This window comes from Rosa rugosa, chromosome 3 (genome assembly GCF_958449725.1).
Source record: "Rosa rugosa chromosome 3, drRosRugo1.1, whole genome shotgun sequence".
Taxonomy (NCBI): Eukaryota; Viridiplantae; Streptophyta; class Magnoliopsida; order Rosales; family Rosaceae; genus Rosa; species Rosa rugosa.
Window position 1 is genome coordinate 28,339,639 of NC_084822.1, and position 17,178 is coordinate 28,356,816.

Genomic DNA, 17,178 nt, shown 5'->3' on the forward strand with positions numbered 1-17,178 from the left:
ACTGTTACTTTGTCAACATAAATACATTGACTAACTTAGGCATCGGAGAGTTGAAGACCGCCCAACGCGGTCTCCCTCTGACGCCTTTTGTATTTTACTTGACAGGTAGCGGAGGCTTTGAAAGCATCACAAGTATCGATCCGCCCACCGGATCAGCGTTAACAAAGGTTCAGCTACCGCCGGACTTTTAGACATTAACAATATCAAACATTGAATTTTGATCCTGCAAAAACTTCAATATGGTTATAAAAAAACATTAACTACCATTAATTATTTGTTCTTTTTATACTTCAATTTTATGTTTAAGATGACAAAAAAAGTGCTTTTACATTTGGACCCCCCCCCCCAAACTCTTAATCCTGGTTCCACCCCGTAGAACACGTGTTGGCTTTTATATTCCTCTATATATGGAAGAGTACTACGAGATTCTTCAAATTTTTTTATATAAGCTGTGATGTGGAAGGTTTGTCAAGCCTTTGCGTTATAAAACCTATCCTGCAAGATTCTTTTGTTAAATCATATGGTGGTCCTCCCCAAAACTTAAACTTGTCAGTTTCTACCACACATATCCTTCTATACATTAGAGATTCTAAGAGGAGTATCTGATCCCAACAAACAAGTTCTACTTAAGCTAGAGACTCTGAAACCAACAAATTAGTCATTCATGGCTAAGCTACAACAAAGCTCCTACGTTGTGTGCCTGGCATTTTCTATAGTTCTAAATCTGTCATTGATATTCAAGCTCTATGGACATGGAGGTCAGTGGGAGCTCAGTTGGAGCAGAAGGGCAGCAGAAGAAGCCGAGTACGTCGCCGCCGTCCCTTGCTCGGGGCATGGCAGAACCTACTTGGATGGCTTGGTTCTTGATGGCAAGCAACCCGCTTGTGAGTGCAATTCTTGCTATGGAGGATCAGATTGTTCTCAGTTCTTAACTGATTGTGAATCAAATGCTGACGGGTGTGTCCTTCTCTCTTTATTCTAGACTTTCACTCTTGCAAATATATGCGCTAATTTAATGGGGAAGGATATTAATTCTTCTTTCTTCATGTCATTTTTTGTTTTCGATTCTAGTACATTAAGGATTCATGACCCGAGAAAAAAAAAAGAGTAGAGGATTGAGGAATGAATTCCATATCACCAGCTCTCTTCTAGCAAGTTTTCAGACATCGCAGAAACTTTTTTCTGCTTAGTTATCCAACATTTATTTACCAAGTAATCGACAGCTTGGTAAGTGAAATATTACCTCATCGATTTATTAGAAATGAAAACAACAATTCCACATCCAGTATGTAAATATGGGAAGCTCAACTACGTACAAATCCACAATAAGAAGAAAGACATCAAAGAAATTTGTTTCCATTCAAAATCAAAAGATTCCAGGGGACTAGTTGGTTTGTCTTGAAATACATCAATGGTAGGGACCCTTATTTCTTTTATTTTCTTTTTTTATGAATCATATAGGAACTTTTTTGTTTTTGGATGGAAAATCTCAGCTAGCCTAAAGATTCCAAAAACTATAACTTGAAAATTGAAATCATATATATGGTGGTCAACATATACCACCCATCCAAGACGGGAAGAATGACATCAATGCTATCGCTATTGTAAACTCAATTATTGTTGTTCATGACATAAAGTCCAGAAAGTGGGTCCAAATTGAGGTCTGACACTTATTTTTATTTTTAATTTTTTTCGTTTTGTTTGTGAACTGAGAGGCTGAGAAATATATGGAAATTTTAGTTCAGTAAAATCTACTATTTAATTTTCGAGTAGCTATACATTACATCAATGTACTAATACATTAAGTAATCTTAATTTGATGCAGAGATAGACTAATTTGATATATAAATAAGGATTAAATTCAGTTTACCCTGAGGTTTGGGGGTAACTTCATGTTAGTCTCTGTCCTCTCAATTTAATCAGTTTAATTACCCCCGAGCTTGTCAATTTTCCTCAACCGTGTCCAATTTCCCAAATTCCGTCTAAATCAAACGTTAAATCTGATGATGGGGCCCACTTTCAGGGCTAAAATGGTCATTTCATGACAAAAAAAGGCAAAAAAAAAAAAAAAAAAAAAAAAATTCATTTCTTCACCACCACTCATCTTTTCCCCGTTTCTTCCTGCACCCCCAGAAACCTAGTTCGCCTATCCCACCACCACCCCTCGTGTTTTTCTGGGTTCTTCCTTTCTCGAATCAATCACTGTCCTCAACTTCCTCCAAATCTTGACCTCGCCGGACCTTGCAATCTCCGACCTCCCTCATAAGCCCTAAGCTCCTGGGTTTCAGATTGCAGAGACTTGACAGGAGAGAGAATAGATCGGAGTTTCTCTCTCCTCTACCAAGTGATCCCTAGCTACACATCGCAACTCACCTCCACCACCACCATGCTCGCCAGTCTCCAACAAATCCTATCCGTCCTCCGCGTCGTCCGATGACGCCGGAAACCACCTTACGCGCCGATCTCATCACTGCCCAGAAATGCTCTGGGCACCCATTGTTCGGCCATGGCCGCTCCTCCTCTTCTTTTTCTCGTTGTTTACCCATTAAGGATCTTCATCCTGGCGGCGACGAAGGCCTCTTGCTCGATGAAGGGAGCCAGGGCTTTGGCCTCGTCGGTGGAGAAGGTGTCGAAGTGTCTCAAGGGAGAGGAGGGACCGCTGAGGTTCTTGATAATAAGATCCACGATGGGCTTCAGCCTGCCAACGTCCGGCAACAACAGGGCGCCGTTTCCAGTAGCAGAAGCGCCGGTGTTCTTAGCCTTGAGGACCTCCACCATACGATCGCTGATCTCCTCGAAGTAGATCGTTCCGATAATCATTCTGGTGGCGGCGAAGGCGTCTTTCTCGAAGAGGCGAGCCTCGACTTCGGCCTCGTCGGAAGTGGTGAGGAACTTGACCAGAAGGTTCACGGCGTTGTTGCGGAGGCCCATGGTCGGCAAGAAGCCAAGAATAGGCTGTAGGTGGAGTCGGAGCTCGGCTTCTGATCTTGTGACTCCTGGACTTCCATGGTTGAACTATTCATCCAGTTCAGTACTCACCGGCAGAGATAGAGAGATAGGTATGTTGTGGTGGAGGAGCACAGATGACGGCTGAGAAGAGATTGGGGGAGCTAGGGATCGTTGATCTTGTCGTCCACGCTCTCATTCACATGGTCATGCTCGTATTCTCAAAATGGTGGAGGCTGAGAATCGAAGCGAGTGAAACAATGAGGGGAATTTAGAGTGGTTACATGGTAGACGCAAAGATTGATCTTAATTGCATAACCGGTTTTATGATGGGATGATGAATGAAAAGTGAAAATAGAAATTAGGTTTTCATCCATTAAACAAATAAATTTTTTTTTTGCCTTTTTTTGTCATGAAATGACCATTTTAGCCCTGAAAGTGGGCCCCATCATCAGATTTAACGTTTGATTTAGACGGAATTTGGGAAATTGGACACGGTTGAGGAAAATTGACAAGCTCGGGGGGTAAACTGATTAAATTGAGAGGACATGGACTAACATGAAGTTACCCCGAAATCTCAGGGGGGGTAAACTGAATTTTATTAAGTAGTGTCATAGTAGTCTAGTAATGAATAAAATCAGTTTATTTCTAAATTTGATTAGTCTATTTGTGCGTGTTAAGAGGCTAGTATAATCATAATGAGTATTTCATAACAGATATAGTTTTTGGATCGATCAAGTTGGACAAATGAGCTGATCTTACTGCTTATTTTAATTCAAGGAAGAAAAAAATTGAAACTAAATGAGAGGATCGGATCGGAGATGAATCGAATGTTAATAGATGTAAAATGCAATTATATGAGAAAATTAATGTAGGTTAAGCTACACCAAAGAGAGCCTTAATGAATTATTTGTGTATATTGTTTGTTGGCAGTGGGGATCCATATTTCTTAGAGCCCTTTTGGATGCAACATGCTTCTGAAAGTGCAATTCTAGTAGCAGGGTGGCATCGAATGGGCTATACTTTCTCTGATCATGCTTACATCTCACAAGAGCTTGAGAGGCTCATCCGCAAAGTACACGACATTGCTGGTAATGCAGTCACTCAAGCAAGGTACATTGTAATTGGTGCCGGCTCAACCCATCTCATCAACGCCGCAGTTAAAGCGCTCTCTTCCTCATCGACCAATAGTTTCAACTCATCATCATCCTCACCCGCTAGTATTGTTGTTTCAATTCCTTATTACGCGGTTTGATTCTACTTCTTCATCTAGCTTACTTTCTTGCAGCTTATGAGTTACTACAAGGCATCACCAAGTTGGCATGGTTAACCAATAAGAAGAGATACTATTACCATTTACATCTAACAACTAATTAAGAAACTTGTTGGACAAGTAAGGTTAAACTGTCTAATAACTAGGAAATGCTGTAGGAGCCAGAAATTCTTATTAGGAATCGTACTTAACATCTCAAAATGTTTGAATCTGATTCTTTTGGTGCACATGGTATATTCTGACAGCTTTATGAAGCGCAAACGGAATACTTCCGATCAGTCGATTACAAGTTTGAAGGGGATGGTTCGTTGCTGCAGAACATCACAGATGGAACTAAGAGGGTTATTGAGTTTGTAACCGCACCAAACAATCCTGATGGGAAGCTAAATAAAGCAAATTTTCAAGGACCAAATTCCGAAGCAATCTATGATCGTGTTTATTATTGGCCACATTTCACACCAATTCCAACTCCAGCAAATGACAATGTCATGGTGTTTTCAATCTCCAAGCTCACTGGCCATGCTGGTACAAGATTAGGGTAACATGTGCACATCTGGCATACTTACTCTAGTGATGAATTACTCGAACGAGGACCTTATTTATCTTAACTAGGAGTTTTACTTGATTACTATATGAGTTGTCGAAGCTACTTGTGCTTACGTACATTGTTTTGATAAGTGCAGGTGGGCAGTGATAAAGGATGAGGCAGTGTACCAAAGAATGTTGCAGTATACTCTGACAAGTAACTTGGGTATTTCTCGCGATGCTCAGCTAAGAGCTTTGAAGCTTTTGAAAGTAGTCATACAAGGTGGAGGGAAAGAAATTTTCCAATTCGGGTACACCACTATGAGGAAACGTTGGGAAAATTTGAGTAACGCCCTGTCTCTGTCAAACCGCTTTTCTCTGCAGAAAGTTGAACCTCAGTACTGCACTTTTTTTCAGAAAATTAGAGGACCATCTCCTGGTAATAAATATTTGCGATTTCCAGTAATGTTTGGAAGCTATTCTTTAGATAAATTAATAGACGAGCTATAAAATGTTGTTTAATTCAATGAGTTCACACACATTGTCACAATAGTACGTACTTTGTGATAAGAATGCAACTAATAAAAAAAATAAAAAATAAAAAATAAAAAAAAACCATTATTTGGTAATCCAAGTTGTATATATGTTTCAACTTTGATTCGTTCTCATGGCAGCCTATGCGTGGGTGAAGTGCGAGAGGGAAGCGGATAAAGATTGCTACACAGTCCTCCAAGAAGAAGCTAATGTTTACGGCCGTAGAGGAAGTGTCTTTGGTGCTGAAGATCGATATGTGCGTCTCGCCCTCATTAGGAGCCAAGATGATTTCGATATATTGCTTCACCGACTGAACCAGTTAGTCTCCAAGGAAGATGCACAGCCCCAAATTTATATGAAAAATGTGACAAACCCATCAATTTCTTAGACGCAAAACTCATGTAAGTAGCTAGAACTAGAGGTCTTTTCATCACTACTTAACCTCTGTGTACTTGAAAAAATAAGGGAGCGCTTCTCGGGCTCCCGTATTGTATTCTCACTATTATTGTCACTCTCACATTTCGCTGAGAGTGTAAAACACTTTTACACTAGTGTTTAAATGTCGATGGGTGCCCTCCTGACAAAAAAAAATCTCTTTTAATGAAGGGTTTTTGTCCATTTACCCTAATTCTAGGATCATTTATCCCACTTACCTCATTAAGTTTTTTTAATTTTCTGTTACCCATAAAGACTCTAATAAGATCTTCCCTAATACCCAATTACGTTTTTTTTTTAGACTATTTTACCCTCACCCCTTTGGTATATATAGAGGGAGAGAGAAAATGGAAGAGAGAGAAGCCATAGGAGACTTCGCCGAATTCCCGTCACTGGCTGCCTGATTCCGGTCAACAATCCGCTGATTCTGGTCACCGATCGCCGGATTCCTGTCACTGGCCGCCGGAATCAGATCACCTGTCGCTGCCCACTGAACTTTTCTGAAAACCTTGCCATAGGTCCCCAAAGAGGTTGTCGGAGATCTCATATGGGGGCGGAGAGATTTATTTCCCCCCTTAAATAAACCTTTATTGCCCCCCCAATAGACCTTTCGGTCGCCGGAATGGGAACTAATCTCCTTAAAATTAAACAAATAAAACTTTGATTAAGGGAAAAAAACGAGGAGATTACACTAATTCAAAACATTTATCCCCCCCCCCCCCCAATAGAATTTTTTATTTATTTCATTTTTCTTTCCTTCTGCCCCATTTTACCAAAAAAAATAAAAAAATTTGATTTGGGCACCCATGTCAAGAGCTGGACGCGTTTCTCGCCGGTTCTTCGGAGCTCCGACTCCGAGATCGCCTACCAGGTGTTCGACCCCCGCTAGGTAGCTCCGACCGGAGCTTCTTCGTTGTCTTCAGGATTAGATGATGTCGGAGTTCGTCATGTCGTCTGCGATCGATGCCGCGCCGGAAGTGGAGATCGGAGAGAGAAAGAGAGAAACCAGATGCATGGGGACTAAGTTTGACGAGTACGCCGACGCCATCTACCGCCAATGAGTGGTGGATCCAGTGAGAGGTTGATGTCGCCGGTTGCGGGGTTTGATTTATCACCTGCTCCCCATCGTCGGTTGCAGAAGAAGGCACCGGTGCATCGGTCGCGCGAAGACTCGATTTGGATTTAGAGTCTCTCGTCTTGATCTAGATTTGGAGGCTCTTATCGCCGTCGCCGATGAGTACGTCGTCAACAAAGAGTGGAGCGACGGGGAGAGAGAGAAAACCTGCATCGAGAGAGAGAGAGAGAGAGAGAGAGAGAGAGAGAGAGAGAGAGAGAGAGAGAGAGAGAGAGAGAGAGAGAGAGAGAGAGAGAGAGAGAGAGAGAGGAGAGAGAGTGGCAGTGGTTATAATTCTTTAATTGGGTTGAGGGCATAATGATCATTTGCTGTAATATTGTGTATGTGGGAACAAAAATCTGTTGGTGGGGTAAGTGGGATAATTTTTGCTTATTTTGGTGCTTTGGGTCAAGGACCCTATTATAATGAAAGATCTAGTATTCATATGATATGATGGCGTGTTTGTCATGTCATCTGCGAGCTTTCTAGTTTTTAATGAGCCTTTAGAGCATCTGCCACGGTATGTCAAATGCCAAACTCATTTAGCCTACAAAAAATGAATATTTCCTACAAGATACCTATTTGGCTATCAATGTATAGAGTTAAATATGTACCAAAAGAAGCAAATAAAGTGGCTCACTTATTGGCTTCTAATGCTTTAAAAAATAGTGATAGTCAAACTCGGTTTGTAAAAGCTCCCAAATCTGTAAGGGGTGTCGTTATAAGCAATTGTACTTGCTGAAATTCATTTTTTCAAAAAATAAAAAACAAAAAAACAAATATGTGTTGGCTTTATAGAGAAGAGTATGAGTTTTTCTATATAAGATATGATAGGCCTGACCGTTGGTTGATCCGGCTCAGTGTTGGGCCCAACTCGACTTCGACCCATATTTATTGGTTGGACTAAAATCTAGGCCGAAAACTGCTTCTGAATGAGCTTGGCCGAAAAATTTGGATAACCTGAATATTATGTTCAGTCAGGTGTGGGTTTGGTGTTTATTGGGCTTTTTTTTGTTTTTTTTTTGAGTAAAATGAGGTCAGCCATTTATTGAAATTGAAAGATTACAATGATACCAAGCCAAAAGGCCAAAAAAAGAAAATAAACGATGTGAAAGGAAAAGACGCAAAAATTGCATCTGAAATACAAAGAATTAAAAATGCAAGAGCAGCAGCGTCGAAACGCAGCGCTGATTTTACACTACGGATTGCAGCCGTGTAGTGAATTAAGTAGTCGGTGGTTTGACTACCCATCGAACTCCATTACTCCAACGCACAGCTTGACAAAAATCAACTTGGCGCCAGAATGAAGGCACTCTCCCACCTAAAGATCGAAGCCGGCCAAGGGTGTCAGAACATGGCCATGATGGCAGACGATCTTTCACGAACAGATACCAAAGACTTGGGTCCCGAATCCAATACCAATACCGCATAGGAGCCCCAAACCATTTTAGCAAATGAGCAACAGTCCAACAGAAATAGTGGGACGCAGCCCAAGCCCCACTCTCTCCTGGATCCCAGATCCGGATCCCTTTGCAAAACCCACCCGGATCCCAGATCCGGATCCGCCTGACGCCGGTAACAGACAAATGAAGGCCTACAACCACAAACCCATGGAAACGGAACCCCAGGCCAGCAATTGTCCACCCACTCGAACTCAGGCTCAAATCCAAGAAATCAACTCGAGCCCAAGGCCCACGAAGTCGTCTGCGATCACCCAAAACATCCCGACAATCGGCCCAGCCGCCGGTGACGCTCCATGCCTCCGCCATGCCGCCACATGAAGAGGCGTCGTCTGCCCAGAAGATGTTGCCTACTCCACCAAGAGCAGACCCATAGACGGAACACGACAGTACCAGAGACATGCGGTCCAACCGGAAAAGATCCACCCTTCGCAACCACTGATTGACCACCGCTTCAACACCGTGGCCTCTACCCGGATCCCACTCCTCCCAACAATCACCGCCCTCCTCTGATGCCGTCCCAACAATTTGTTGGCCCATCGGCACAGCAGCACCCAAACTCCCCTCAAAAAACAAATCGCCTCCGAAACCAACGAAAACGAGCACGAAGAGGCAGAAGCCTAAAGTTTTCTCCATGAAGGAGTAGGTATAGGTCGCGACGGATCAGGAAGACTCGCCGCTCCCCAAACCCTAGCAGAGCGCTAGGTCTCTTTTTTTAACCAATTGTTGGGGAGACCATGTATATTTCGTTTGTATTGTTAATTTGATATCTTTTTTTTGTTTTTTATTTTAAGGCACAATTAGTCCATTTTTTGGTTCAGAAACCATTCAACAGACTGTTTAAGTGTCAAACCTGCAACAATTCAAAAACCATTCTTTCAAGCAAACAAAATTAAAAATGATAAGTTTTGCAGCAAACAATGTTTCAAACGTGCCTATACTTTTTCTCAAAAAAAAAAAAAAAAAAAAAAAAACGTGCCTATACTTACCAGACATTCAAAGTTTCAAACCTGCCTATAATCATCACTAATAATGAAAAAAAGTTAGTAGAGATAAAATTTAAGTTACCAAAAAAGAAAACGTGGAGTGTGTATTGTGAAATGAGGAGTGTGGATTTCACTCCCCAGAGTTAAAAACAATATCAAACATTCAAAGTTTCAAACAATCAAACTTAAGGATTTGAAAGAGGAGCTGAATCCCAAACTTAAAAGTAAAATCAAACACTCAAACCATATCAGTGGTTATGTGGCGGGTTCGTCAACCTTTGCGTTATAAAATCTATCCTGCAAGATTCTTTTTGTTAAATCATGGTCTTCCTTTAGACTTGTACTTGTCAATTCCGTCCACACATATCCTTCTATACATTAGATATTCTAAGAGGAGTATCTGATCCCAACAAACAAGTTCTATCTATTTAAGGTAGAGATTCTGAAACAAACAAATTAGTCGACATGGCTAAGCTACAACAAAGCTCCTACGTTGTGTGCCTGGCATTTTCTGTAGTTCTAAATCTGTCGTTGATCTTCAAGCTCTATGGACATGGAGGTCAGTGGGAGCTCAGTTGGAGCAGAAGGGCAGCAGAAGAAGCCGAGGGCGTCGCCGCCATCCCTTGCTCGGGGCATGGCAGAGCCTTCTTGGATGGCTTGGTTCTTGATGGCAAGCAACCTGGTTGTGAGTGCAATTCTTGCTATGGAGGCTCAGATTGCTCTCAGTTCTTAACTGATTGTGAATCAAATGCTGACAGGTCTCTCTCCTTCTCTCTTTATTATAGACTTTCACACTAAATATATGGGCTATTTTAATGGGGAATGATATTAATTCTTCATGTATTCTTGTTTTTTGAGAAGAAGAAAAAAAAAAAAAAAGAGTAGACGATTGAGGAATGAATTCCATATCACCGGCTCTCTGTTCTAGCAAGTTATCAAACATTCCAGAAACATTTTTCTGCTTTAAATTTGCTATTATTTACGAAGTAATCGACAGCTTTTTAAGTGAAATATTACCTACCTCATCGATCTATTAGAAATAGAAACAATATTTTTCATATCTATTAGAACAAAATTATCATACTCATTTACACTATTAACATATAATTAAATAAAAATTATAACATTGACACTCAAAAATTACAATCTTGAAATACATCAACATAGGACCCTTCCTTATTCAATTTTTTTAATTTTTTTAATGAATCATAGACCTAGGAACTTTGTATTTTCAGCCAGCCTAAAGATTCCAAAAACTATAATTTGAAAATTAATATCATATTGTTATATATGGTGGTCAATATATACCCACCCAAGACGGAGGAATGACATCAATGCTTTTGCTATTGTAAACTCAATTATTGGTGTACTTTTTAATTTTTTCGTTTTCAGAGGCCTATTTGTACTTTATAATACATGAGGACAATTATAGTGACATGTGCCACATTTTATAATAATTATTATTATTATGTTTGAAAAAAAAAACATTAAAATGACTAGATTACCCCCATGTGTGTAGCACATGCCTCATATTTGAATGGAAAAAGTTACAATTAATGGTGAGGTGATGTAAATTGACAATTTTTGTCAAATTCGAGAGATAAATTTTCATAATTGCAAGTTTGAAGTGTAAATTGACAATTATTGCTAAGTTTAGGAGGTATTTTGACAATTATGCTTTTTAGTAAACTTAAGACCCCATTATAGTATTAAGATAGGCTAGCAACTATTTGTCACCTCCATGATCTTTGTAGCTTAAGCTTAAACCACATATGCCCTTGAACTATAATTTAATTCATGTATTCACTAATTGTAATCAATCTTGCTCGGTCTTTACTTTTCCGTCAATTATAATTTATACATATATGTTTCCAACAAGCTATAGTTAATTTTACTACTCTACAGAAGATTAAATATAATCATAATGAGTAATTCATAACATATATAGTTTTGATTCGGATCAGATATCAAGTTGGATAAATGAGCTGATCTTACAACTTAGTTTGATTCAAGGAACAAATAAATTGAAACTAAATGAGAGGACATGAGTCGAACGTTAAAGTGCAATTATATGAGGAAATTGATGTAGGTACACCAAAAAGAACGAGCCTCAATGAATTATTTGTGTATATTGTTGGTTGCAGTGGAGATCCATATTTCTTAGAGCCCTTTTGGATGCAACATGCTTCTGAAAGTGCAATTCTAGTAGCAGGGTGGCATCGAATGGGCTATACTTTCCCTGATCAGGCTTACATCTCACAAGAGCTTGAGAGGCTCATCCGCAAAGTACACGACATTGCTGGTAATGCAGTCACTCAAGGAAGGTACATTGTAATTGGTGCCGGCTCAACCCATCTCCTCAACGCTGCAGTTAAAGCGCTATCTCTCTCATCAACCAGTAGTTTCAACTCATCATCATCCTCACCAGCTAGTGTTGTTGTTTCAATTCCTTTTTACGCGGTTTGATTCTACTTCTTAATCTAGCTTAATCTCTTGCAGCTTATGAGTTACTAGAATTTCACTAAGTTGGCATGGTTAACCAATAAGAAGAGATAATATTACCTTTTACATGTAACAACTAATTAAAAAACTTGTTGGACAAGTAAGGTTAAACTGTCAAATAACTAGGAATTCTGTAGGAGCCAGAATATCGCACTGACATCGCAAATGTTTGAATCTGATTCTTTTGGTGCACATGGTATATTCTCACAGCTTTATGAAACGCAAACGGAATACTTCCGATCATTGGATTACAAGTTCGAAGGGGATGGTTCGTTGCTGCCGAACATCACAGATGGAACTAAGAGGGTTATTGAGTTTGTAACCGCACCAAACAATCCTGATGGGAAGCTAAACAAAGCAAATTTTCAAGGACCAAATTCCGCAGCAATCTATGATCGTGTTTATTATTGGCCACATTTCACACCAATTCCAACTCCAGCAAATGACGATGTCATGGTGTTTTCAATTTCCAAGCTCACTGGCCATGCTGGTACAAGATTAGGGTAACATGTGCACATCTGGCATACTTACTCTAGTGATGAATTACTCGAACGAGAACCTTATTTATCTTAATTAGTGTGAGTTGTCGATGTTACTTGTGCTTACGTAAATTGTTTTGATAAGTGCAGGTGGGCAGTGATAAAGGATGAGGCAGTGTACCAAAGAATGTTGAATCACACTGTGATAAGTAACTTGGGTATTTCTCGCGATACTCAGCTAAGAGCTTTCAAGCTTTTGAATGTAGTCGTAGAAGGTGGAGGGAAAGAAATTTTCGAATTCGGATACACCACAATGAGGAAACGTTGGGAAACTTTGAGTAACGCCCTGTCTGTATCAAACCGCTTTTCTCTGCAGAAAGTTGAACCTCTGTACTGCACTTTTTTCAAAAAAATTAGAAGACCATCTCCAGGTAAAAAAAATTTGCAAGTTCCAGTAATGTTTGGAAGCTATTCTTCTAAATAAATAAACTAGCTATAGAATGTTGTTTAATTTAATGAGTTCTTTATCAAATATACACACACACATTGTCACTAGTACTTTGTGATAAGAATGATCATATTTAACAGAAAAAAAAAAAAAAAAAACGTATAAATTTGATTTGCTCTCATGGCAGCCTATGCGTGGGTGAAGTGCGAGAGGGAAGAGGATAAAGATTGCTACACAGTCCTCCAAGAAGAAGCTAATGTTTACGGCCGTAGAGGAAGTGTCTTTGGTGCTGAAGATCGATATGTGCGTCTCGCCCTCATAAGGAGCCAAGATGATTTCGATATATTGCTTCACCGACTGAACGAGTTAGTCTCCAAGGAAGATGCACAGCCCCAAATTTATATGAAAAATGTGACAAACCCATCAATTTCTTAGACGCAAAACTCATGTAAGTAGCTAGAACTAGAGGTCTTTTCATCACTATTTAACCTCTATGTACTTTAAGAAATAAGGGAGCGCTTCTCGTAGTAGAATAAGAGAATCAATATTCAGGAATGTTTTTAATGTATTATACTTCTCACAATTGGAGGTATATATACAGGTAGGAAACAATCTTCCATAATTAATTACAGGATTTATATTATAATTACAAGATATTCTAATTAAATAAGGATCTCTACAATTACTACAGAGATTCTACACTCCCCCTCAAGTTGGCGCATAGATGTCAATCATGCCCAACTTGTCAATTGAGCTGTCAAACACTCTCCTCGATACTCCTTTAGTAAGGACATCTGCTAATTGTTCTTCTGAGGACACAAAAGGGAAGCAAATAATCTTCCTATCCAGATTCTCCTTAATGAAGTGATGATCGACTTCCACATGTTTAGTTCAGTCATGCTGAACTGGATTATGAGCAATTTTAATGGCAGTTGTATTATCGCAATGCAAGTCTATAGGCTTTTTAAGTTTAAAAACTAATTTTTTCATAATGTTACGAATCCACAACATCTCACATACTTGATGTGCCATACCTCGAAATTCTGCTTCTGCACTTGACCTAGCAACAACTTTTTGTTTCTTACTGCGCCAAGTAACAAGGTTTCCTCCAACAAAAGTGAAGTACCCAGACGTAGAACGTTGGTCAGTCTTATCACCAGGCCAGTCAGCATCTGTGTAACCTACAACTTCCAGCTCATCCTTTTTTCCAAACAATAAACCCTTACCTAGTGCCATTTTCAGATACTTCAGAATACGATACATTGCATCCATGTGCTCTTAGCTAGGACAATGCATGAACTGACTGATGACCACACTAACAGCATAAGCAATGTCAAGTCTAGTATGAGAGAGATAAATTAGTCTCCCTACTAGACTTTGATATCTTCCTTTGTCAGTCAAGACTTGATTAGGGTAAATGGCAAGCTTATGGTTCATCTCAATTGGTGTTTCAATCAGTCTGCAATCTAGCATCCCAGTTTTAGCTAACAAGTCAAGGACATACTTTCTCTGTGATAAAGAAATTCCCTTCCTTGATCTTGCAACTTCAATGCCTAGAAAGTACTTCAACTGTCCAAGATCCTTCATCTCAAACTCTTTCAAAAGATATCTTTGCAAATCCTCCATCTCCTTTGGATCATCCCCTGTGACAATCATATCATCAACATATACTATCAGATCTATAATCTTACCACGATTGCGATTGATGAACAAGTTATTATCAGAATTGATCTGTCTGTATCTAAAGGCTCTCATTGATTTGGAGAGTCTCCCAAACCAAGCTCTCGGAGACTGCTTTAATCCAGACAACGACTTCTTCAACTTACACACTTTACCAGCATCACAAGGTTTACACTTCACTCCTGGTGGCACATCCATATACACCTCTTCCTCCAAGATCCCATTGAGAAAAGCATTCTTCACATCAAACTGGTGTAAGGCCCAATCTTTATTTGCTGCAAGTGAAATTATGATTCAGACAATGTTGATCTTCACTACAGGTGCAAAAGTTTCTTCATAATCAATCCCATAGCGTTGTGCATACCCCTTGGTAACCAATCTGGCTTTATATCTATCAATACTCCCATCAGCCATAAGCTTTACTGTGAACACCCAACGACATCCTACAGTCTTCTTTCCAACAGGCATGGGCACAATCTCCCACGTCGAGTTCTTTCGTAGGGCTTCCAATTCTTCATTCATTGCCTTTGTCCACTTCGATCCGCCAATGCATCCTGTACATTACTAGGAATAGAGACAGTGGATAATTGATCAACAACAAGTGCATGTGACTCAGATAGCCTATGGTTAGACATAAAACTAGCTATAGGATTCCTTTCACATTCTTTCTCCCCCTGAAGGGAAGACTGAGACACTCCCCCTGATTAGTATGGTTCGGATTCACCGAATGAGACATCAAGGGAGACTTCAATAGCGTCCATGAGGGGATCATAACATCGATAGCCATTTTGGAACTCCGCATAACCAACAAAAATACACTTCTTGGCATGTGGATCAAGCTTGCTGCGTTGAGGTTTGGGGATATGGACATAAACTGTGCATCCAAATACTCGGGGCTCCAAATTAGGTATGGATGGAACAGAAAGGAGTTTCTGGAGTTTTTGCTGAGGATTTTGGAATTCAATTACCCAAGAAGGAGTGCAGTTGATGAGATAGGCAGCTGACTTCACAGCTTCTCCCCAATAAGAATGAGGCACGTTCATGCCAAACAAGGAGGCACGAACAACTTCTAGCAACTGTCTATTCTTCCATTCTGCCAATCCATTCTGTTAAGAAGTATATGAGCATGAGGTCTGATGACGGATTCCATGAGACTGTAGAAACTCTATCCTAGGACCATTAACAAATTCTCCACCATTGTCCAACTTGAAAACTCTTAGGGATTGTTGATACTAAGTGGCAACCATCTTGTGGAATCTTTGAACATAGCAAACACATCACTCTTGTTCTTCAATAAAGAAACCCAAGTCATCCGAGTACAGTTATCAATAAAAGTCACATAACAACGAGCTCCAGAAAGAGAAGGGACCTTGGTAGGTCCCCAAACATCAGAATGAATCTCCATAAATGGAATTGAACTTTTATTAAGACTAGGTGAGGACGAAATATGATGGCTCTTAGCCAGTTCACAAATATCATAATGAAAATCCAACTCGCTAACAACCGAAAACAAATGAGGTTGCAGCTTCTTAAGATAACTAAAAGATAGATGTCCTAAACGACGATGCCATAGCCACACAGCTTCCTTAGCACTTTCTACTCCATTGATCTGATTAGCTTGCCCCAAATGGTGTAATTGTTGTTCCCCACTGTTAGTCAGATCCAGGTAGTAAAGTTTCCCCCTTCTAACACCATAACAAAGAATCCACCGAGTCAGAATATCCTGAAACACACAGAAAGAGGGATAAAAGGTCACAATACATGCAAGAGCTAAGATGATTTGACCCACAGATAGAAGGCTATATGCTAATGATGGGACAACCAACACAGAATCAAGAGTCAGTGTATCGGATAAAATAACAGAACCTTCTCCGATAACCGGAGTTGGAGTACCATCAGCAATTTACACAATATTTTGGGAGGAGGGTTTAAGTGTTTTCAAGAGGCTAGGGTCATTGGTCATGTGATCTGATGCACCTGTATCAATTATCCATGTACTATTCATAGATACCTTACCCTTCATACCTGATTGTGCTACATTAGCAGAGGCATTGGATGGATGCTCTTCCTCTATGGTAGCAACTGCAGCTTTGCCCAAGTTCTTCTAAGGTTTCTTGGTGAAGAGTCCCACCAACCAGGATAGCCAATGACTTTATAACACCTTTCTTTGGAGTGGCCAATCTCTCCACAATGAGTACACTTGCAAACGGTGGATGTACCTGGTTTACTTGTAGGACGGCAAGAGGGAGGACCAGAGAAAACAAGAGGAGGACTCGACCTATGCTGGACAGCTATGGCAGAGGACTCAGTAGAGTGCCCCATTGCTTGCCTATTTGATTGTACCTTCCGAACATAGGCATAGCTCTGCTCCAAATCAAATTTAGGGTCCTTGCGCAAGATCTCACCGCGCACCTGATCATGCTCTGAGTCGAGCCCACTTAGGAACATGTGAACTAGCATCTAGGCCATTGCTGATGTCTCTTAAACTGCAACTGCAACAGTATTATTCTGAGAGGTCATCCGTTGATCAATCTCCTGGAACATGCCCACCAACTCATTGTAATAGGTAGGAAGAGTTCGGCCATTATGCTTCACTCCAAAGCACTTCTTGTTCAGCTCAAAAATCCTGGTCTCATCAAAATCATCATAAAAGGTCTTCTCAACAGCATCCCAAACATCTTTCGCGGTGGGAAGACTTATGTACCGGTTCATGAGAAACGACTCCATAGAATCAATGAGCCAACTCTTCACTTTTTCATTGTCAGTCGCCCAAGCTTCATATTCAGCAGAGTTAAC

At 40.2% G+C, this 17,178-nt stretch overlaps 2 protein-coding genes across 2 annotated transcripts; both read left to right on the forward strand.

Moving 5' to 3' along the window:
- Positions 1-527: 527 nt before the first annotated feature.
- On the forward strand, positions 528-5,906 carry LOC133741281 (tryptophan aminotransferase-related protein 4-like). Its single transcript, XM_062169218.1, has 5 exons — positions 528-957; positions 3,880-4,195; positions 4,465-4,757; positions 4,903-5,183; positions 5,419-5,906. The coding sequence occupies exons 1-5, from the start codon at positions 665-667 to the stop codon at positions 5,664-5,666; spliced, it is 1,431 nt and encodes a 476-aa protein (XP_062025202.1). The 5' UTR covers positions 528-664; the 3' UTR covers positions 5,667-5,906.
- A 3,610-nt stretch (positions 5,907-9,516) lies between these two features.
- Positions 9,517-13,285, forward strand: LOC133740306 (tryptophan aminotransferase-related protein 4-like). Its single transcript, XM_062168235.1, has 5 exons — positions 9,517-10,031; positions 11,418-11,733; positions 11,986-12,278; positions 12,405-12,685; positions 12,890-13,285. Exons 1-5 carry the CDS (start codon positions 9,739-9,741, stop codon positions 13,135-13,137), a joined length of 1,431 nt encoding a protein of 476 aa, XP_062024219.1. The 5' UTR covers positions 9,517-9,738; the 3' UTR covers positions 13,138-13,285.
- Positions 13,286-17,178: the final 3,893 nt, after the last annotated feature.